General features: G+C 43.3%; 1 protein-coding gene across 2 annotated transcripts in view; it reads left to right on the forward strand.

Moving 5' to 3' along the window:
- The window catches only part of MOCS1 (molybdenum cofactor synthesis 1), a 59,331-nt gene that overhangs the window by 27,489 nt on the left and 8,830 nt on the right, over positions 1-23,012 (forward strand). For both annotated transcript variants that reach the window (XM_048517081.1, XM_048517154.1), the window contains exons 2-9: positions 7,765-7,897; positions 10,004-10,171; positions 10,895-11,059; positions 15,359-15,420; positions 16,569-16,680; positions 18,328-18,443; positions 20,389-20,499; positions 21,615-21,735. In XM_048517081.1, the coding sequence (XP_048373038.1) occupies positions 7,765-7,897; positions 10,004-10,171; positions 10,895-11,059; positions 15,359-15,420; positions 16,569-16,680; positions 18,328-18,443; positions 20,389-20,499; positions 21,615-21,735 (988 nt within the window). The remainder of the gene's footprint in view (positions 1-7,764; positions 7,898-10,003; positions 10,172-10,894; positions 11,060-15,358; positions 15,421-16,568; positions 16,681-18,327; positions 18,444-20,388; positions 20,500-21,614; positions 21,736-23,012) is intronic.

Consider the following 23,012-nt stretch of genomic DNA (forward strand, 5'->3'; position numbering starts at 1 on the left):
CCCGTCCGAAGACCACCAGTGACACTGGGACTATACCAGGGATTGGGAGGGGTATCCGTACCGTCTTCCGCACGGCCCCCCCGGTCCCGGACCAGCGTCTGCACCTGAGATGCCCCGTGGAGCCACCCGGTGGAAGACACGATGTCTCGCGTCCAGACGACGAGGAGTCCGGAGGAAGCCTGCACTCCCAGCCGGATCTGTTCCTCTCTCCCATCGAAGAGAGCTGGGCTGAGGAAGTGGGCGACTGCGAGAGGCCCAGGAAGCATGGGCCCGTGAACGCCAGCTATGGGAAGAGGAACGGGAACAGCTGCAGCAAGAGCGTGAAAACCTGCAGAGAGATCGGGAACAGCAGCGCAAAGAAGTCCAACTCGAATTGGACCGTGCCAAAGAGGCGCTCCAACGGCAATATGCGCAGAATCTATCAGTCCATGATAAAGTCCTGGAACACTCCAAACTGAACTTACAGCGTCAACACGAAAGTGTTCAGGCCTTGCGTACACAAAGTGAACTTACTGCAGCTGTTCAACGGGACGAACTGGCTAAATTGGCAGCTTTGCATGCGCACCAGGATGCATTGACTCGCAAGGAGAGAGAGCTGGCTGCCTTGGAGAGGGAACTGAAGAAGCAACAGACCAGGACAGCCCAAGTTGGAGTCTACGCTGTCACGGGTACAGCCGGCGCCAGAGGGGCGGCGCTGCTGGGTCCAGCCACCTTCCAAGGACCGGCTCCCACCGAAACGCCAGCTGCACCGGGCGTTGATACCTCCACCGATTCCGGCCCCCCCTGGCGCAACCGCTGCCTCAACCTGCTCAACCTCGCGCAACCGCCGCCCCTGCGGGCTTGCCAAGGGCCGTGGAGAGGGGTTACTACAGACCTCCAATCCCTGCCCGTTCGATGGGACCGCTTCAAAACTTCCCTACTTCATCTTGCAACCTCGATGCCCACATGGAGGACTATGGCGATTTATACCCGGTCTGGCGCCGAAAAAAATACGGGACATCGGCTCAGTCCTGGATGGGGCGGCAGCCGACTGGTTTGTGACTCTTTGAACCTGCAAGATGAAGATACTCGCACGGTGCCCGCATTCCTCCAAGCCTTAAGGGCTCGCTTCCAAGATCCGGGTGCTGAAAAGCGAAGCTATCCGCACCATCAAAACTATTCAGCAAGGCAACCGCTCGTTTGCAGAATTTGCCCATGAATTTCGTGCGGCGGCTGCTCGACTCCCTCCTGAGTGGCCTGAGCGCATGAAATCACGAATACTTCTCGGATGCGGTCAACGGCAAGCTCGCGTGAAACGGTGTTTTTGATTCGGGTCCCCCGCACTATTGCTGATTGGATTGAATTGGGATCCCAGGTGGCGTCTACCGCTTTAGAGTGCGCTTCGTGCGAGGAGAGCCACCAACGCCAGAAGCCTGCCACTGCGTCCACCAAGCCAAGCCCAGCCGCCCCTACCGAGACCACCTCCGGCGCCGTCGCCGACTGGGATTGTGTCTTTACTACGGAGGACCAGGTCATCTAGCCGCCAACTGCCGAAAACAGAAGCCAACCGCTCCGGCCGCGCAAGCACCCATCTGCCAAGCCACCACGCCAAAATCAGGGCCGCCCTAACGGGCTCGTCTAAGGCAGTCATCGAAGGCAACCCAGAGGAGGGGAAGCAGCTGTTTGCCTTTCTTCAGCCCCCATGGACATGGGTTCGACTCCAGACGCGGTGAGTGAAGGCAGTGCCCCCATTACAATCCAAGCGTTTCTGGCCAACCCCGCTAAACATACTCGTATTATAGCCTCGCCCTTGTGGGATTCTGGCTGCTCCCATTGCTTAATGCGGCCCCAGGTGGCGGAGGAGCTAGGTCTAGACCAAGTCCCCTGGCTAAGCCCATACCATTCACCCAAATGGACGGCAGTCCTCTCGGGAGCGAAGGACCGGCCCAGTTCAAAACACAACCGGTTCTCCTCCGTTGCGCCGACCATTGGGAGAAAATTAGTTTTATTCTGGCGCCAGTGGCCAAACACTCCATAGTTCTGGGCATGCCATGGTTGTTGTTGCATGAACCAAAATTCCTTTGGAAAGAAAGGATCTTAGAATTCACTGACCCTCCCTGCGGTGAACACATGAATTGGGAAACTTCGACTTCTCCTGACACACCTGGCTTCATCAGCGATTGCTCGATTCTACCGGCATTCCACCAGCGTACCAAGATCTAGCCAGAGTATTTCAGGAGCAAGAATGCGATCAGTTGCCACCCCATAGAGACACTGACTGCAAAATCGTAATACAGCCAGAGGGCGAACTGCCCAAAGGTAGAATCTACTGCATGAGTCCCAAAGAGGAGAAGGAACTTCGTGCCTTCTTAGACAAGAACCTCGGCCGCGGGTTCATCACGGCGAGCTACCAAACACACACATGCTGCTCCTGTATTGTTTGTAAAAAAGAAAGATGGAGTCTTTACGGCTCTGCACAGATTACCGAGGTCTCAATGCAGTCTCCCTGGACAATAAATACCCTTTGCCGTTGATCAAGGACCTTTTAGACGCATTGGGCAAAGGGCGCATCTTTACTAAGTTGGACTTGAGAGAAGCTTACTACAGGGTCAGAATTGCTGAAGGCTATGAACACTTGACTGCATTTAACACAAAGTTTGGACAGTTTGAATACTTAATAATGCCATTCCGGGTTAAGTGGGGCCCCGAGCTTTTATGGCCCTTATCAACGGAGTTCTCCATGATTTATTGTATAAGGGAGTAGTGGTGTACTTAGATGATGTTTTAATTTATTCACAAACCATGGAGGAGCATGAAGCATTGGTTGAGAAGTATTGAAAGCGTTTGCTCGACAACTCCCTCTTTGCCAAACTTTCCAAGTGCTGTTTCCACCAAACCTCTATTGACTATTTGGGTTACGGATCTCTGTGAGGGCCTACAAATGGATCCTGCTAAGATTGATGCGGTCCTCCAATGGCCTGCCCCTACCAACCGAAAAGAACTCCAATCTTTTCTAGGTTTTGCTAATTTCTATCGTGGACTTTATACCCCAATTCGCTGAACTGACTCTCCCTCTTACAGACCTCTTACGCACTAAGGGTAAAGATCCACTGTCCGCCAAGCCCGGGGCCCCTTTCCTGGTCCGAAGAATGTCAGACAGCCTTTCAGCTTTTAAAATCTGCTTTTACCACCGAACCTCTCCTAAAGCACCCTGACCCAGATCTCCCGTTTGTGGTTCACGTGGATGCCTCGGACAAAGCGCTTGGGGCAGCCCTGTTGCAGAGAAATAAAGATGATAGGCTGGTTCCGTGTGCTTATTTATCAAAGAAATTCTCCCGTGCTGAACTCAACTGGACTGTAGGGGATAAAGAGACTGCGGCCATCAAAGTAGCACTCTCCACTTGGCGCCACTGGCTGGAGGGGGCTAAACACCCCTTTCAAGTTTGGTTGGATCACAAGAACTTGGCCGCCCTTTCCACCCCCCTAAGGATGTCCAGCGAAACAACTTCGTTGGCCGATTTCTTTTCTCGTTTCTCTTTCACGGTCCATTTTTTCCCCGGAAAAACCAATAAACTTCGCTGATGCGCTCTCGCGCCTACCCGGGGAGGGGGGTGGAGCCAGCTTACGGGACATTCCGCGCACTGTTCTCTCCCCCTCCCAATTAGGGCTGGCTGTCACCCGATCTCAGACATCCACTCCTCCTTCTCCGCCCATTCCCAGCCTGGTCTCTCCTTTCCTACGGGAACTTGAGGAGGAAGGCGACTCCCAGTTGCGTTTGGAGAATGGCGTTTGGCGGCGGGGGGATTGTTGGTGCGATGCCTCCCCTCCGCAAGCAGGTTCTCGAGGCCTGCCATGATGCCCGCTCGGCTGGACATTTTGGCTTTCTAAAAACTCTGCATTTGGCCCGCCGTCAGTTCTGGTGGCGCGCGATGCGCAAAAGACATTGAGGCGTATATTAAAGGTTGCTCTGTTTGTGCAGAAGCCAAGAGCGTTCGGAAAGCCCCATGGTCTGTTGAAACCTCTCCCGGTGGCCTCCACGCCCCTGGAAGTCATCTCCATGGATTTTATTACAGATTTGCCAGAAAGTCATGGCAACATCGGTCTTGTGGGTGGTGGTGGACTTATTTTCTAAACAAGCCCATTTTCTTCCATGTGCTTCCATCGCCTCCGCTCCTAAGTTAGCTCGTCTGTTCATTCAGCATGTTTACCGTCTACACTCCGCCCCCGTTAAGGTGGTCTCCGACCGCGGACCCCAATTCATTTCAAAGTTCTGGAAAGCTTTTCTAGGGTTGTTAGGGGCCGCCCCGGCGGTTGCCGCCCCCTACCACGTTCAAAGTGACGGTGAGTCGGAGAGAACGAACAGAACCCTAGAGCAGTATTTACGTTGTTACACCAACTACCACCAAGACAATTGGTGCAAGCTAATTCCGTTTGCAGAGTACGCCTATAACAATGCGGTGCATAGCAGTACAAAAAAGACCCCCTTCGAAATTGTGTCCGGTCGCTCCTTCCCGCCGTTGCCGCAACTACCTGCGGAAGCATTGGATCCTCCAGAGTTTCAACAATGGATTTCATCTCTGGCCGAAGGGTGGAAAGCGGTCCAGACTGCCTTACAACAGTCTAAAGACTCCCAAAAGCTGCAAGCGGATAAACACCGCTCGGATTTCCCTCTGCGTGTGTGGCGCTTGGGTGTATTTGTCTACCAAAAATCTCAGAGACGTGCATAAATTTTCAAAACTAGGCAAAAGATTCGTGGGACCTTTTCAGATTACTAAAGTGATTAATGATGTCACTGCCCGATTGGATTTGCCTAACTCTCTTAGTAACATTCATCCTGTCTTCCATTCCAGTTTACTCAAGGAGGCTCCCGTTTCCGATGCCTGGCACGACCCGCCGGAGAGACCCCCACCGACTATTATTGATGGCCACAAGCATTACGAAATTGACGCCATCCTGGACTCTCGCTTTAATCGCAAACGCTTACAATATTTAGTCTCTTGGGTGGGGTATTCCTCTGGGTATAATCAATGGGTTTATTCCGAAAATATTGACGCCCCCGCCCTTATTTCTGCTTTCCACCGCGCCTTTCCGCACAAACCTGGGGGGGAGGGGTCTTTTTTAAGGGAGGCAGAGTGTAAAGGATTCAATGGTGTTGATGAACGGGTCAGCCGCCTGGCCTTGACTACATTCCACAGCCCAGGCGATGGGCCAGCTTCTTCGGCGGAGACCTTATCTCTGCGAGGGAGATGAGACCTCCGTTCCCATGGGAATCCGGGAGGGGGGATGGGATGGACAGAGGTATAACCTGTGTTTCTGACGGGAGATCTTATTCCTGCCACTGCGTGTACATGAGCTTTCTAAGATGTCTGAATAAACGGTCTTTTACACCAAAGAGCCTTTTATTTCTGCTTCTATGGAATTCCTTACAGTGGGTGGGGTTTTCAGTCCATTTACATTCATATTCACATTTGCATTCCCTGCAGTAGCAACAGTATAAGTGAATGCAAATCCTGTGTCTGGGTGGAGTTCATTGTCCATGAATATAGCATGTCCTTGGCCTTTGATTCTGGTGTTTTTAAGTACTGGGAGCCAAGTTTTGTTAACTCTGAGAGTCTCTTCCTTCTTGTTGAAGTTGTCTCGGTGTTTGTGGATTTCAGTAGCCTCCCTATGTAGTCTGGCATAGTAACTGTCCGAGTTGTCTAGAATTTCAGTATTTTCAAATAAAATGTTATGTCTAGTTTTGTTTAGAGCATGTTCTGCTACTGCAGATTTTTCGGGATGGTTAAGCTGACAGGGTATTTCGTGCTCTTTAATACATGTCTGAATGCTGGTTTTGTAGTTCCTATGTAGAGCTGCAGGGTATGTGATAGACTCCTGCCGAAGTGAGGGGATCTCTCTTGTCCTTTGCTGAGCGTAGCATTTGCTGTATTTTTCAGGTAGGTTTGAAGATTGCTTGTAGGTTATGTTTTTTCATCCGTTTCCCTATTTGATCTATGATTCCCTTGATGCATGGTAGAAATATTTTTTCCTGTGGTGGGCTGTTTCTCCTCAGTCCTCCGAGTTTTTTCTTAAAGCTCTTCTGATTTCTGTTGTGGAGTAGCCACTTGCCTGCAGAGTCCAGTCTAGATGATTGATTTCATCAGGGAGGAGGTTTTGCACAGTTTTGCACAGATTCGTTTTGCATAATCTGTCAAAGTTTTGATTATACCCCCTTTTAGTTGTGGGTGGTAGTTGGAGTTTTTATGTAGATACCGGTCTCTGTGTGTTGGTTTTCTGTATACTGTGTGGCCCAATTGATGGTTGGGTTTGTGAAAGATCAAGACATCTAAAAAAGGAAGTTTTCCTCCTTTTTCAGTTTCTGTGGTAAATTGGATGTTTGAGTGAATGCCATTAAAGTGGTCCAGAAAATTCAGCAGTTCTTCCTCACTATGGCTCCAGATTGTAAAGGCATCATCCACAAATCAGAACCAAGTTGTGGGTTTTCTGGGTGCTGTTTTGAGGGCTTGTTTCTTGAAATGTTCCATCTAAAAATTGGCTATCTCTGGGCTGAGGGGGCTTCCCATGGCTACCCCGTCTGTCTGCTCATAGTAATCATTGTCCCATCAGAAGTAGCTGGTTGTTAGGCAGTGATGTCGTTGGAAAAAATCTGGTTGATGAGTGTGAGTGTGTCCTTCACTGGAACCCTAGTGAATAGTGAGACAACATCGAAGCTGGTAAGTCTGTTTCTGGGGTTGAGATGGAGATTGCTAATTTTTTCGATGAAGTGGGCTGAAGTGAGTCTTTAACATAATGTGTTATGTATTCAATGTGGCTTTGTAACTGAAGTCAATAATTTTGCCAGTTCATATGTGGGGAACCAATCACACTAATAGGCCCGAGTGGGATGGAGTCCTTATGAATTTTCGGGAGTTCATATAACCGGGGTCGAAGAGCTTCTGACTTGCAGAGTCATTAGCATATGTCTAGTGGGATGGAGGAATTCTTAATCAGTGTGTTGATCTGGTGAATGATTTTCTTGGTCGGGTCTTGTTTTAGTTTTTGTATGTTATGGGATCCAGGAGTTCTCTGATTTTTTTCCTTATTTTGTTCAGTGTTCATGATTACTGTTCATTTCCCTTGTCTCCTGGAAGTATGATGATTTCTGGATCTGATCTGAGATTCCTAATGGCATTTCTTTCCTGTTGTGTAATGTTGCTGGAGGGAAGTTTTGCTTTCCGCAATATCCTTGCTGTTTCTTCTCTTCGTTCCTCCCCTTCCTCTTCTGGAAGGTGCTGAATGGCTGAATGGCTGATCTACGTTAGCAATGATGTCTTCCATGTGAACTCTGTTGGAGTAGCAGCAAAATTGCCTCCTGTGGCTAGCATGGATGTTTCGTCACTGGAAAGCTGCCGTTCAGTCAAATTTATGATGATTCTTGAAGTGTCCAATGCGAGTTTCTGCTGATGTTTTTGGATTTTGCTGAATTTCTGCTTCTGTCTTTTTGTGTGGCTAGCAATGTCTTTTTCCATTTTTCTGTAGGTGAGATTGTCGATTTTTCTGCAGTCCTTTGATTACTCCTTTGACCAAGTTTATGACCCAATCGGTGTAACTTAGTTGTATGGTGCCCATTTGTTTGGGTCTGTGGCAAAAAAGTGGGTTGGCACTTAAAATGCTGGGGGAGGGCATGCAAATGAAATAGTTTGACTTTTTGATTTATTTTTCTTTATGGGAATAAGATTATGAAGTCAAGGATTTTTTCCAAGCAATCTAATCTTAAAGGGGAATGTAACTTTGTCTTAAATACAGGAGATTACAAGTACAAGAAGAAAAGAATTCCTAAGTGAACATGCTGCTCCTTTCTCAGCTTTCTTGACTGACCGCTTTGGTCGCCAGCACAACTACCTGAGGATCTCCCTCACTGAGAAATGTAATCTCAGATGTAAGTATGTCTCTGCAAATGGAGATCTGTAAGTGATGTGTTGTAAAGCAATGAGCCTGATTAAGAATCCAGTCAGCCCATGTGGATTCTGCTATAATACACAGCCCTGACTTCATGGAAGTGTTTTCTCACTGGTAGCTACAATCACTATGGTAACACATTATTTGGGAGACGAAGGAGGTAAAGCAAGATTATGTCCATTTATTTCCTTTTGTAGAAACAACTCTATTCCAGATAGAAGTAAAATAATTTATTGTCACTGACCAGAAAAATTGCTTAAATGAAAACATGGTAGTATTGCAACAACTGGTTGTTGTAGGTTTTCCAGGCTATGTGGTGTTACCCAGCTTTCACAGGTTGTGAACTTATTTCTAAGGAATCTCCACCAGCTGCTAAGAGTCTTAAAGTAGCAATGGGGAAAATAACTCGGCTTGGCAATGCGAGAGGCAAGCTGGGTAAGGATCTTTTAAGACTATGTATACCAGAAACGGCTTGAAACATATCTGCAGAGAATTCACAAAAGACCAAATTGCAGTTTAAATATTTTTATATAAAATTATATAAAAGCAATCACACAGTGAGACACTAAGGCACATACACACAGTTCCTAAGTATATACTTAGATAGAATAGGAGTTGGGTAAGTATATAAATATACTTAGATAGAATAGGAGTTGGGGAAGCAGGGGACTTATACGTAACCTAAATCTGCAGAGAAGTTCTGGAAGAAGGCAGGGATTCCTATGCCAGCATGGAGAGTGGGGACTAGCAGCAGCTGGAGCCAGCAGCCGCTGAAGCCAGCCTGGAGGGTTTGAGCCAGCATTGAGAGCCAGCATTGAGAACCTGAACCAGCAGCAGGAGCTGGCTAGCTAGCCAGCTAGCGTTAGAGTAAAGAACCAGCATTAAGAACGTGGAACTTTGGGTGCACTGTATTTTTATACTCCTGTGAGCAGTTTGGGGCAGGACAGGTAAGTTTAAGTTTCATTTTCCTAAATTCTCTGGAATTTCCCATGCTGGGCTTGCTGGGCTGAGCTAATTAGCAGGTCTATCTATTATTCTAAACCCCAGGACAATGCAGTCAATTGCTCTTAGATTATATCAGTGATACCATGAATGGTTTATGCAGAGATACTTCTTACAGTCTCTGCCTTCAGTATTCAGATTTGGCTGAGGCTTGATTAAATCAGGATGGGATCTTGTTGTTAGGGAGATCATATCTAGAGGTTGGGGAAATGCAAGGAAGAAGCAATTGTTTGTAAACATGTTTTCTCAAAAGCACAGTATCAGGGAGTTCTAAAAGCAGCTTAGTGAGGTGTGGTGTTCAGGAGATTTGCAGATTCCATTATGTGAATAGAGTACTTTGGCTGGGTAAGATAATCAAAGATGCATGTCCTTGTTATTGAGACGTCCAGATAATTGCCTGGAGTAACTCACAAATCTAATCAAACAGACTGTTTTGCCTTAGGCTTGCTCTCAGTTTGGACACTCTGCTATCTACCCATTCAAACATGGAAACTGGCATTTTGCAGCACATAGCATGAGAAACAATATGAAATCTAATATTTCATAAGGCAGGGTATACAGGACAGGGTTACATTGGTCATGGTCTGGTAGTTTTTGCTCCTAATGTTTCACCTGCATCTATGGCTGGCATCTTCAGAGGCATGTCATCACAGATGGCAACCGTAAATGCAGATGAAAAGTTAGGAGCAAAAACTACTGGACCATGGCCACACAGCCTGAAAAATCCACAACCTGTTGATTCTGGCCATGAAAGCCCTCAACAGTACATTGTAGTAACTATTTGTGGCTAAAGTAAATTTTGCTGTATCCTCAAGGGTACTTGGCCCCATCTTGGCTTCCTTACAGCAATACTGTTTTCAGTAACATCTATACAAGATCTCCAGTTCATGCAACTTTGTGGATATACTATTTTGTGCATCATTAGCAACTACAGTGTGGATTCAGTGGCAAATGCAGCAGTGGGAACTATACCAAAAAATAACTTTTATGTGGAAGCTGATCTTATTTCCAAGTAAGTGGTAGATTTGGATTCTAACAAAAAATGAGTCAAAATTTGAATGTTTATTGGTGTTGTATGTTTCAGGTCAGTACTGTATGCCAGAGGAAGGAGTCCCACTGACTCCCAAGTCTGAACTACTGACCACACAGGAGATAATCACGCTTGCCAGACTCTTTGTGAATGAAGGAGTGGACAAGATCCGACTAACTGGAGGAGAGCCTCTCATCCGACCTGATGTGGTTGATATTATAGGTGTCTTCCTTATATATTTTATATGTAATGTTTGTGGGGTTCTCTGGTGCACAAAGTTTAATTTAGAGTACAGTGCCATGCCATTTGTCACCCACATGGCTTTTGTCAATTTGTGCACATCTGTAGACATGCTCTATTAACAAATTAGTGTTAGCCAGACATAGGAATGACAGTCCTCCTGAGCATCATGAGGTTATTCTTTTTAGCTCTGTCCTATAGCAACACTGTCCAGGCGCCTTCCTTTCATAATGTGTTCTGAAGGCGGGTATGTAACCTTACATAATTTTATTTATCTACTTGTTTGTTCTGTTCAAAACATCTGTTAGCCATCTTCTTGCTCAGCAAGCAGGAGACAACTTCAAGCTGACTTGGCAAAAAAAAATTACTAGTTTAGCATTTTTACATAAACTCACATTGAGCAGAAATAAAACATTCTGAATGCATCTTGGGAGGAAAGCTGTGTGGACTTCCTTCCCAAAATACTTTTTTTCCTGTCCTTAGGATGTTTTATTTATGTTGTGCAGAAAGGACGTGTGTCATCCAGAACCTGTTTCTTTCTGATTCATCTAACTCTCTAGAATTAACAGCCAATCCTGGATGTGTTTAGTTGAAACATGCAACTTTGGGGGATTCCCTTTCCTCAGTGGATCTCACTAGCAGGTGAGTATAGAAAAGTGATTTGTTATAACACTCCTTTTTTTGTTATTCCTGTGTTTTTTCCAGCTCAACTGCGAAATCTAGAAGGGTTGCAAACCATCGCTATCACAAGCAATGGGATTAATTTGGGCCGAATGTTGCCCCGGCTGAAGCAGGCCGGCTTGAATGCCATTAACATTAGCTTGGACACCTTGGTCCCAGCCAAATATGAATTCATTGCCCGTCGAAAAGGTACAATTGCAGCCTTGTTGGGATTTTTACAGAAACATTGTGTTTAGCATTTTTTTCTTTATGTCCTGTTTGGAGGACAATCTGACTTCCCAATGGTGTGAAATATGAAAGCTAATTTAGGAGTATGTACCCTTGACCTAGAACTGCTGCTGATCTCTTCCATTCTCTCACAGGTTTTTTTTTACAAACCCCCCCCCCCCCGCCTTCAGCATAAATTTTAAGCTACCACTTGATAACATGTTAAAATTTTATCCAATTTATAATAAACATTTGTCAGTTGTATTTTTAGTTGGCAGCCAGAATAAATCTAGGTATAATTGTTTTTTGTTGTTGGCGGCAGGCAAATTTTTTTTATTCATGTGATGAATGGCCCCATTTATTAATAGAAGATTAGAGCAATGTATGGTGCGTAGTCTTAGAACTGGTATTACAGAATACCTCTCTAACCCCCACTGGGCATTGTATTGCAAGTTAAAGGGCACATATTGATGTTGCTTTCCTAACAATGCAGAACACATTTGCTGAGGCCCAAGCAGTTTGAGCTTTGACATGGATAGGCCTGGCTAGCCCAGTCTCATCAGATCTCAGAAGCTAAGCAGGGTCAACCCTGGCAATCATTTGGATGGGAAATCTCTAAGGAATACCCAAATCATGACATAGAGGGAGGAAATCGCAAACCACCTCTGAATATTTCTTCCCTTGAAAATAGCACCAGGGTCATTATAAGTTAGATGTGACTTGACAACAACAAAAAAATCAGTTTGAGAACCAATCCAGCTTCATTTTTTAATCATATTAAAAAGATACCCTTAAGAATATTAACAAATGTGTAGCAATCGCTATTTGGCATGGTCTAAAGACCAAGCTAGATATTACATCCAATTTGTGGAAGGCAATGCTATTTTAGAGCTGAACTGTGCCATTAAAAAATGCTGCAAGGAACTGGTCCTGGTAGGGCTTGCAATGTGGCAGGACCAGGTGATCTCATTTCTCCCCTTCCCTGTGTGTCTTTGCAAGTTCCAAAATAGCCCCCTGTGGCCCTTTCACTGCATTTTAAATGGCCAAGTTCAGCTTAAAATAGTTACCATAATACCTACTTTTGTCCTAAATGGTGTTCCTATTGATGTAAAAATATTTTGGAAGCAGTTATAAGCAGCATGGAAGTAGGATTGATATTTCAAAATCACATAAACAAAAAAGTTTGAAATCAGATTTTTGAGAGCAATTTTGAAGTAATGACTACTTGTAGCCACTAGAGGGTACAACAATACCAGTTAAATCAAATGTACTTAAAAAAAACCCAATCAACAGAAAGATAACTTTGATGGATTCAAGATGTTTTATGTTTCCACTATGTTTATATTTAGTTGATTTTAAATATGGAATGTACTGTGTAGACCAGGGGTAGGGAACCTGCGGCTCTCCAGATGTTCAGGAACTACAATTCCCATCAGCCTCTGTCAGCATGGCCAATTGGCTATGCTGGTAGGGGCTGATGGGAATTGTAGTTCCTGAACATCTGGAGAGCCGCAGGTTCCCTACCCCTGGTGTAGACAAACCTTCGAATAGATTGAGAGACCTATCTTTTCTGTATTTGATCATATATTAAATTTCAGAAAACGTATCATGTTCAAATACAGGTATAAACTAATACAAATAAAACGAATAATGTTTCATCACTCCACAGTGTACAGTGGTCAAGGACATGATTCTCCACAGGCTCCAGCATTTTTGAACACAGAATCATAATCTGGTTAAATGAATAGAACCGTCAAGTTTAAAGGATTCCAAATTGCTTTGCTGCTCTAAAACTCTGACCCTATAGCTTTATAAATTTATAAAAGAGTCTATTATTATTATTATTATTATTATTATTATTATTATTATTATTATTATTATTATTATTATTATTATTATTATATTTAATAGACCACCCTATTAGATTAGAGTCGGGAAGCTGCCAAAGTGTGTTGCCTCTCTGAAACTTTTGAGAAAGAGTCAGCAATTCATATGGAGGCATGGACACTGCTGATCCTTGAATACAGAAATAAGGAGGGAAGGATAGAATAGATTAAAATGCCTTCCTCCACCCTTTGCTCATGATTACCGAGATCCTGCCCCCACACTCCCACCTCTCCTCTCCCACAGACAACCCGCCTCCCAACTGCCACCCCACTCCATGGCTCTCTGCGCCAACTACTCGCTGGTTCCCTGCGGGTATAGAGTATCTGGCTGTCCCACTCAGCCCAGTCACCCCCCCTCCCCCGATCAGCTTCCCATCCTGACCTAGTTTCTGTATTCCCTAGGCCCTGTGGCAAGGCCAGGTTAACCCAGACTAGGGGGGTCAAGGGGAAACCCCGGCATCCCTCATTCATCCACTACTTCCCTACCCACCCAAAAGGGAAAAAAAGACACAAAACCCTAACCCCACTAAAATTCCACAGTGCAATCCACCCCTAGACTCAAACAGGCACCCCAACAGGCGGTGCCCTTGTGCCACTGCCCTTCATGGGTTCAGAGAAGTGCCACTGCCACTTGTTTTTTGCATGGGCAGATGTTCTTCTATCAGAAAGCATTCTGCTGAGTTAAGGGCACGCTGCAGGGTAGACATTCTGCCTCTGGGACTTATCTTGTCAGCCTTTGATCTCCCTGTATACACTGCAAATCGAATGGAAGGGCAATTAATAGTAATTATCCTGAATGCCTTTGATAGTCACAGCAGTCCTACATCACAGGCCATCAAATAGCTCCTCACAGTAGCTAGTCTCCTGTCATGAACAAAATTAACTGTATGTTTTTGATCAGTTTTGACAAGGGCTCTGGGGATTATTCAGATTTCTTGACTGTTCCTTGGTATCGGAGTGCCTAAATGTCTTACAATCTAGAATTTTGCAAGAGAGTATCTTAAGATAACATGCCCTGCTTTCATCCTCCCCCTGCTGTATAGGGTCCCTAACATCATCGGGACCCATCACTCTTCTTGGGAGGGTTGCATATGGGTTCGTGGGATACTGTTTTAGAATGAAAATTTTAAACTTTTATATATTTATGTTTATATATGCTTTTATATTGTTCACCGCCCTGAGCCCTTTTGGGATAGGGCGGTATACGAAATCAAATAATAAATAAATAAATAAATAAACATACTGTTTGTGACTGTGTCACAGGTAGTGTAGACACCGTATCACATGACCTTTGAATGTAACCATTTTTCTCAGGCTAGAAATCTTGTAATTTTCCTTTGTTCCAAAATATAGATTATATGAAGACAGTGCCTCTTTTATTAGAAGGTAATAATAGACCTATCCCTCCTCCAGTTGCGATCAGTTATGCACTTGTGATTGATTTTCACTGCTGTGCAAATGTGTTCTAGTTTTGTATTTTCTAGTAATCTGCTCAAAATGAATAAGTCAAGAAGCAGTACTAGGTAGAAGACTTCTTGAAACATAGACTACACAGTTACTTGCTCATATGGAAACAGTTTGGCTCCGTGATCTCGGTGGGGTCAAGATTCAGAGATCGCCTTGCCAAGGAAGCTTGCTGGGTGACCTTGGGCCACTTATATGCATACTCTGTCCCCTACATACAAAAGTTGCTGTGAGAATAGAAGGTGATGTATTCTGCCTTAGTGCGATAGAAGTGCACTAAAGAGCCAAACAACCACGTGCTATACACATTGTGTGTAGATGCAGTAGAGTGGAGGGGAAGGCAAAGTGACTATAACAGCTTGATATGATTTGCTGACCTTGGTCTATTTGGCAATGCCTAATGGCCCTGGAAGCCCTTTTTTCCTGCTCCAAAGTGCACTTTTCTCACTGTCAAAATTTTTAAAGAACAGCAATGTCAAAAATGAAAGATGAAAGTGACCACCTTTTCCCTTGAGAAATATATGTGCCTCTAGCTTGGGTTTGAAGAGGTTCTTTTGAAAAATGGCTGGGAAATGAACATTAGTTTTTTGCGCTCCACTAATTTGTTTAGTTGTTATTGATAAACTTTCTGATTACTGTTTACTCAGGATTGGATCCAGTTATTTCCTTGTGTTAGAGGAAGAGAGCATGATATTACACAGGGATGGGCTGATTGAAATGGAGCTTTTTAACTGGCCATTCAGACATCATTATTATTACTCTGATAATTAATCAGTTTGAAACTGAACAGTATTCATGCTGCTCAGGAGCATATAGTATGCATGTGTGATGAATTAAAATGGTTGACTATTATCCTGAAATCTACTGGAAAATCATTTTTAAGTTTATTTTTTTTAATCCTCTCAGTCACATGTGATTGTTATTATTTTAGGATTCCACAAGGTAATGGAAGGGATTCACAAAGCCATTGAACTTGGATATAATCCTGTCAAGGTGAGAGTCCATGTATTCAGTCTTCCAGCTCAAGTTATTAATCAAAGATCTGTGCAGAAAGCTTTTCCCTCCTTTTCCATGAAACTAGGCAGCATTTGTGGAGTGGAAATACTGTATGGTCTCTGATAATTTAAAAATGCTTTTTGTGTATTTGAAATACTGAAATGAAAATGATTTATCTGGGGATAAGAGGCCTGTGCCTCTTTGAGCAAGGAGGAGCTGTCACTCAGTCAAAGAGGACATGGCTTCCAGAATATTCCAAAGGCAACCCTTGGCATCAACAGCTACTGCTAATCTGGTAGCAGGATTAGGAAAGACCTCTGCCTGTGGCATTGAGGAATCAGTGCCAGTTGGAGTAAACAGTTTTGAGCCAGATGGGCCAACTATCTGGCTTCCAATAAGGCAGCCTCCTCCTGTTTATAACTTTCATTGTTCCCTGTGGTGTGTGCATGTTGTACACTGACTGCTTTTGTGGCTTGGAGCAGGCTTTGTGCTTTCCATTGTCCACCTCCAATTCAATATCAGTCTCAGTATTTAAGAATGTGTTTTGGGATAGCACGTTTAAAACTGTCTGCAACTAGCATCGCTTTGTGCAGGCATGTGTAGCATCTTTCCAGACTTGAACGTTTCCCCAGTAAATTCAGTATTATTGTGGAGAGAGATTTTAGTGCTTAGATCTTGTTTTAGATTTCCGACCATATGTTTGTCGTTGGACATTATGATAGCTAAACATTGGAAGACGTGAATTGGAGATGGGTTACTGGGAAATCAGCCATATTTAGATTGTTACTGGGTGAATGTAGAGTTGTCTCAATCTGCTGTTAGATGTCTACTTTATTGGATTTTACCAGTTCTTATTATAGACCCTGTATTTTGATTATTACATCTAATAATCAGTAATGTTTGTTTAAATATATTTATGTGATAAGTTTTCTGTGTGTTGCTTAGATTACCATTCAATCTAGAATGGAAAACAGATGTAAGTGTAGAGTGTCTATTCATTCCTCAACATGTATCTTTTTATTATCCTCCCAGAACACTCATTAAAAAGAGCCCTTTTCAGTTATAATCCTCAGTCACGTGAATGGAAGGTGATGTTGTTTCCATGCCCACATTTGCTTCAGTCAGTTACTCTTTCTCCTTTCCAGGTGAACTGCGTAGTTATGAGAGGCCTCAATGAAGATGAACTGGTGGATTTTGTGGCTCTTACAGAGAAGCAGCCCCTGGATGTGCGCTTCATAGAGTACATGCCCTTCAGTGGTGAGTACTTCAATTTCTAGCTGTGCTTGGCTTGAAGGAGTGACTGGTGCTAATGTAGGAAGTTTCCATTTCTCCCTCCCAGAGTTTGGTGATGAAATTCCAACCTGCAGACTTCAGTAGCTTTTGTGACCTTTATCAGGTTTTGATTTGCAAGTATAACCTACTTATCCTTGGCTACATCAATCTCCATTGGAGACCTAGAAAAATTAAAAAGTTAATATAATTACAGCACCCTCTGGCTTGTCAAACAAATTCAAAATTGCTTCAAGAAATTAACAAACCTTTAATTTAAGCACAACTTTCTATCATTTAGGGATAAATAATAGTGAACATATATGTGTGTGTGTGTCTGTATGTATATGTGTAGCACAACTCAATTATACAAAATTTTCAGTGCCTTTTAAGAAAAGCACTCAAAACAGCTATAACTGCTAACAATACCCAGTAAATAAAGAAAAGCTAGAAAGTCCAAACAATTAATAATGCAGGGCTTTTTTTTTTCCTTCTGTTATTAGGGTGTAGGTCTTCAACTTGGGCCTGTAAAAAAATAAGCAATTCCCTCAATTGAGTTGTGGGCCTTCGTTTTCGTGTTGCAGGCCACATCAACTCAGGAGCACAACATAAATAACAACCTAATAAACGCTACCATTACATTGGAAAAATTCTAATATACTTTTCTCTTTTATTGGGCCCACCACATACATGTAAAAAAAATGAGCAATTTCCTCAATTGAGCTGTGAGCTTCCTTTCTCCTGTTGCAGGCCAGATCAACTGAGGAGGGTGGGGCTCTTGCAGTTGGTAATATGTAAGCAAGCTTACCAACTGCACATGCTCATTGAGCTCTTATCCCCTGGGCTCTAAGATCCAACCAAAACACAATACTAGAATGGCATGAGCTGCACAAGTAGGAACTATTGACATAGCTGGTAGCAGGGAAATGCTGTTTCGTAGCTCTGGGAAGAAAACTGAAACATTTAAAACAATTAGCTTTGTGCAATCCTTATCTGAAGCTGTAGTGGCTAGATTGAAGTTTCAACCCATGTTCAGATAAAGAGGGCAGAGGCACTCCATGGTTTCTCCAATCCTGGCTCTGCTGTGGCCCGGCACCACAGGGTTGAAGCCAAAATCACAACTGTACTTTCTGTTATCTGTGGCGTGAGGGTCTTGCTGTTCTGTCTCTTTGTGGCTTGCTTGTAACTAGTGAAGTATGCATGCCTTCCCCCATTTCCTGGAGAAGGGAGTTTGTCTGTCGCGACCTTGGGCTAACTCATAACAATACTGCATTTACACTATCTTTTCTCAAGTGGTCAATTGTGGGAATCAATGGGAGGAGGGAACATCTGAATGGTCAGCGTTTGAATGTTCGATGATATAAACTGGCTGCAAAAGTTTGAGCGTCAGCTCTGGCTTTCTGCAGCCCAGGTCTTGACACAGTTAAATAAAGCTCTAGAAAATATTCCTGAGTCTCAATTATTGACTGGAGTAACAGACCCTTACACTTGGCTGAGAGAGGGCTCTCCCAACAGCTGCGACCGGAGATACTAGGGATTAACCTGCATATGCAGCATGTGCTTTAGCATTTTTCTACGACCCCCTCACCAATTGATAACACTGTGATCGTGGTGTTTTCATCCCTCTCATTCTAGGCAATAAATGGAACTTCAAGAAAATGGTGAGCTACAAGGAGATGTTGGATACAATAAAGCAAAGATGGCCGGAGTTGGAAAAGCTGTCATGTGAAGAAGCCTCTAGCACTGCCAAGGTGGTTAAATTCTTGGGTGCCTTTGCATGTGCTGTTTAAGTACAGGACCTATGCCTGTGAAATTATCTTGTACACCTGACAGTTGAAATAGTCAAAACTAAAGGGTTATACCATATGATGGTAGTTTGAGGCCAGTCACAGTGTCCTAGATATGAGGTTCTAGAGGGAAGAATATGAAAGTAATACAGATTGAGTGCTAGTAATAAAAGGAATAAATGAGGCGTGATATTCTACAAATTTCTACAGTTTCCAGTCTGAGTATGAGAGGATAGAGGGAATATTTCCTCTTGGGTGCTGTGTGGTTTCTGGGCTATATGGCCGTGTTCTAGCAGCATTCTCTCCTGATGTTTCGCCTGCATCTGTGGCTGGCATCTTCAGAGGATCTGATGTTGGGAAAGCAAGTGGAGTATATATATCTGTTGGCGTGTCCAGGGTTGGTGGAGAAACATAGTCTGTGAGTAACAAAGAAGGCAACCAGGTCAATAGTTGAGAACATCTGAATAGAAGTATGAGTAACAATGAAGTCTATAGCATGGGAGTAACAATGGAGATAGCAAGGTCACTGGTGGGAGCATCTGAATAGAAGTATCCTGGCCTTTGTTTCTTTTGTCTATGGTCATCCTGTGAAAGCCTTCGACAATACAATATTTCCTCTCTTTCCCAGGATATTTAGAAAAACTGTCACTCCTATGTCTTGTCCATGCTGGTCTATTGGAATCAGGGGTGTTCAGATATGGATTTTCTCCCCTGCACAATTATAAAAATGTACGGAATCGTGTACAAACAATATTCATAGTGGGTGTGGTTTTTATTTTGTTTGCGACTTACTAGAATACCTTTATGTGTGAAGGGAGCCTTTATATTCAATTTATATGTCAAAATTATTTCACTGAGCAAAATGTCCATGAGGAAAACTGTTTCAATCACTGGATGCTGATTGTATTTGTATTGTAGTATTCCATATTTTTGCAAGTAATTTTGCCAGCATTAACTTTAATTAAACCAGGTGCAACTGAAAGGGAAGGGTAAGACAGAGAAACATAAATCATAATATGGCTGTAGCACCTTCAGTTCTTCAGAACTTGCATTTAGTAGCTGAACCTTAAAGCTTTTCTTGGGAGGAATGATACATAAAGGCAGTTCATATACTGCAATAAGACACTTCATTATTATACAGAATGAATCTGCAGGTATGAGTCTTGATGCTAATTTGGAGTCCCTGGCTAATTTGGTTTTTTGGTTTCACATATGCAAAAATATTCACACGTGAACCTCACATGGGTTGTATGCTGTTTTCAGCACAGCTATTTTCTGTGTAAGTATTTTGAAGAAGTTTTGATATGAACATTTTCTTACTCAAATACTGCCAGTACAGCTACTCTGTAGTCTTTCAGTTGTCCATGTCTTTAAGCGCAGCTGAAAAGATGTAATTCTAGATGCCATTCCTTGTAATGTGCTTCCACATAGTGGAAAAAGTGACACAACCACAGAAAAAGAACCACATAAGCAGGCATGAAAATCAAGTGGATTTCCTTTGCCTGCTGTGACCTTTCCCTTAAAAAAAATTGCCCTAACATTCAGTTCAACTTTATTATTTATTTATATATTATTATTTCTAACTTATATAAATAAGGGTTAGCCTGGAGGAACAGCATTAGTTGCTAATGTTCTGCTCTTCTGGCACAACGGTAGTTCCTGCATAAGAACCCTCTGCCCTGTCTCACAATGAGTTGCCTGGAGAGCCAAAAACCAGGCATGAAGGCTGTGGACTTCACCTGACGTTACCACCTGGCCCTGGTATTGCAAGATTTATCGTCTTTGAATATGGAGGGTTCCTTCTGTTTGCAGAGGAGAGGGAGGTGACTTGAGTTGACTCCCTCTTAAACGTTCTCAGTAATGTATTCCAACTGCTGTCTCTTTTCTTTCCTGCTCCCTGCCTTGGCAGGCATACAAGATGCCAAATTTTCAGGGACAAGTCAGCTTCATCACCTCAATGTCTGAGCACTTCTGTGGGTCCTGTAATCGTCTGAGGATCACAGCTGATGGTAACTTGAAGGTAGTAGTATCCTGTTGTTTTCAGAGTCATCTATTGTAGTTAAGTCCCTGCTAATATTTGATTACATAAACTCTAACAAACACTCTCAAAGATAGAATTGCTTCCAGAACCAATTCAGGAGTCATTTGATGGATGCTTCCAAGCACTTCTATAATTTTGTTTTGTTGCCTTGAGGAACAACTACATGTTGTTTGCACTTTTTTGCCTACTCCTTTCTTTCTGAAAAACCTTGCCTGCATTTCTGTAACTTCTGGTTTCATAACATAGCTTGCTTGAGCTGTAAAACTAATTAGTAAGAAGCCGAAGATTAAATACCCTGTTTAGCTTTTTATGTTATCTTAAATTGGCAACAGGCAAGCTGTTCCCAGTCATGTGGCTGGAGACTGTGGAAGTTGGGTTTTGCTTCCACTGTTTTATCCAGTTTCTCTGCACAGCTCTGCGTCATCTGTCAATTCAAACATATGTTTCACAGACTGAAAACTGTTGGGAGTGGTGGAGGGAAGGATGATCAACATTTCCTGCCACGTTAAACTGTTTTTAAAATTAGTTTTCAGTTAAATGTCAGCACAAACATTCCTCCATGCAGCAATGACAGCAACTGTCTCACTAATATTTGCTGACATCAAACTGCATTGAGTTCAACAGCTTAAGCTGATTACTGAACTAAATGTTAGTACATGGGAATGTGCAAGAGAGGGGTTTTGGATGCCCTATGTGTCTGTCAGACACTTGGTAAATTGGAACTTTTGTTATATGGCCATTTGCCACTTGATGATTGTTTACACTCCCTAAGAACAGCAGCAGCCAGTGATAAGAAAGTGTTCACATGATCAGATCACTGCTACACAAACTGATTGTTCAGAATCCATCTGAATCCAGTGCATAATTACTCAAAGGACACCAATGCTACTTATTTTCCATTGGTCCACCTCACTTAGTATTTGCTGTGACTCAAAGTGGCAAGTCTCAGGCAGAAGAAGGTCTTTTCTAATAACTGCAACCTCTGGTTCTTTTGCTAAGGATTGAGTTTGGAACCTTCCACATGGAAGGACTATAGCCTCTGTCCCTTATCTAGCATCTTCTCTTTGATCTTTTCTTGTGTATGTGTGTTTTAGGTGTGCCTTTTTGGAAATTCAGAAGTGTCTTTGCGGGATTACCTACGATCTAATGCCACTAATGAAGAATTGGTTCAAGTTATTGGTGCAGCTGTTGGCAGGAAGAAGAAACAACATGCTGGTATGGTTTGTTTTGCCCCTCCTCAAAGCATTATAATCTGAATTTTACCCGTGATGTGAGATCAGACTGAAACATCAATGCTGTGACCTAACCTATAATAGAATGCATGATACATAGGACTTGATGGGACCCCTAGAAAGAAAGATATTATATTACAGTATAAGGTCCCTTCTGCACAGCACAAGTAGAGCGGGTTGCATTCAGGATAAAGTAACCCGCTCTCCTGTTTTTGCGTTCGCATGCCTCTGTGCAGGCAGCGAACGGAGACTGTGGAAACAATACGGGTTGCTGTTGCGCCTTCGACTTACCTCCGTCCACTGTGTAGCTAGGCAGGCAGGCATGGACCCCTACAGCCATGCTGAGGTCTTGTGATGGCACAAGACATCCCTGTGACCCTGCTTGGCCATGCAACTGCGAGGTGGGGACTTTAAAAAAAAGGGAAGTGTGGCCGATTAAAACACTTCCTGGCCAGCCGTTTGCTTGAGAGCAGCTGCAACTCAGATTTAAACAAAAGAAATGCAGATAGCGCAATTCTCAAAAAAACCCATTTTGGGAGAATTAACATGGGGCAGCCTTGCTTTGGGGGTGGGAGCCATGCGAAGTTCCCCCCTGAAACAGGTTTTTTCCCATCCTCAGTTCGGGTTTATTGGCCCATGTGGAAGAGGCCTAAGAGGATGTTATATGCTTCTCATTCTGAATGATAACTGGCCACTTTATATAACCATCCTTCCTGTTAGTCCCATTTGAGACCTCCAAGATATCTAGCAACATTAAAGTATTGTGTCAAGACAACTGTGAGGTTTAGTTGTGGGGCTTGTGTTTCCATTATTTTAATAATATTTTTGTTACCACAGCAAGTGGTAAATACTTCTGCTGACTATAGATTTGAAAGGCTAGAAGGGTAGGCAGAAAAAAATCATGCTGAGTAACACATGAATTCTATTGCCATAGGAATTTCTGCTTTCTAATACAAAGATAAAAGTTGACCACATTATAAAGTACTTATTTCATAGAGACTTCCAATTTCTTCTGCAATGATTATTAACCCTTAAACTCTAAGCTTTCAGCACTTGGCCATTAAACACCAAAATTAAATTAAATCTTTAACATCATTATGAATTACTCCTTAACGTTATTAACACTCCTTAACTGTCAAAACCACAAGTCATTAATTTTCCCCCCTATTTTGTCTACATATACTATTAAGGGCTTCCAATTGTCTATGAACTTAGTTAAGTTCTTTTTTTTAAGTAATGAAGTTAACTGGGCCATCTCGG

Source organism: Sphaerodactylus townsendi, linkage group LG01 (assembly GCF_021028975.2).
Source record: "Sphaerodactylus townsendi isolate TG3544 linkage group LG01, MPM_Stown_v2.3, whole genome shotgun sequence".
Taxonomy (NCBI): Eukaryota; Metazoa; Chordata; class Lepidosauria; order Squamata; family Sphaerodactylidae; genus Sphaerodactylus; species Sphaerodactylus townsendi.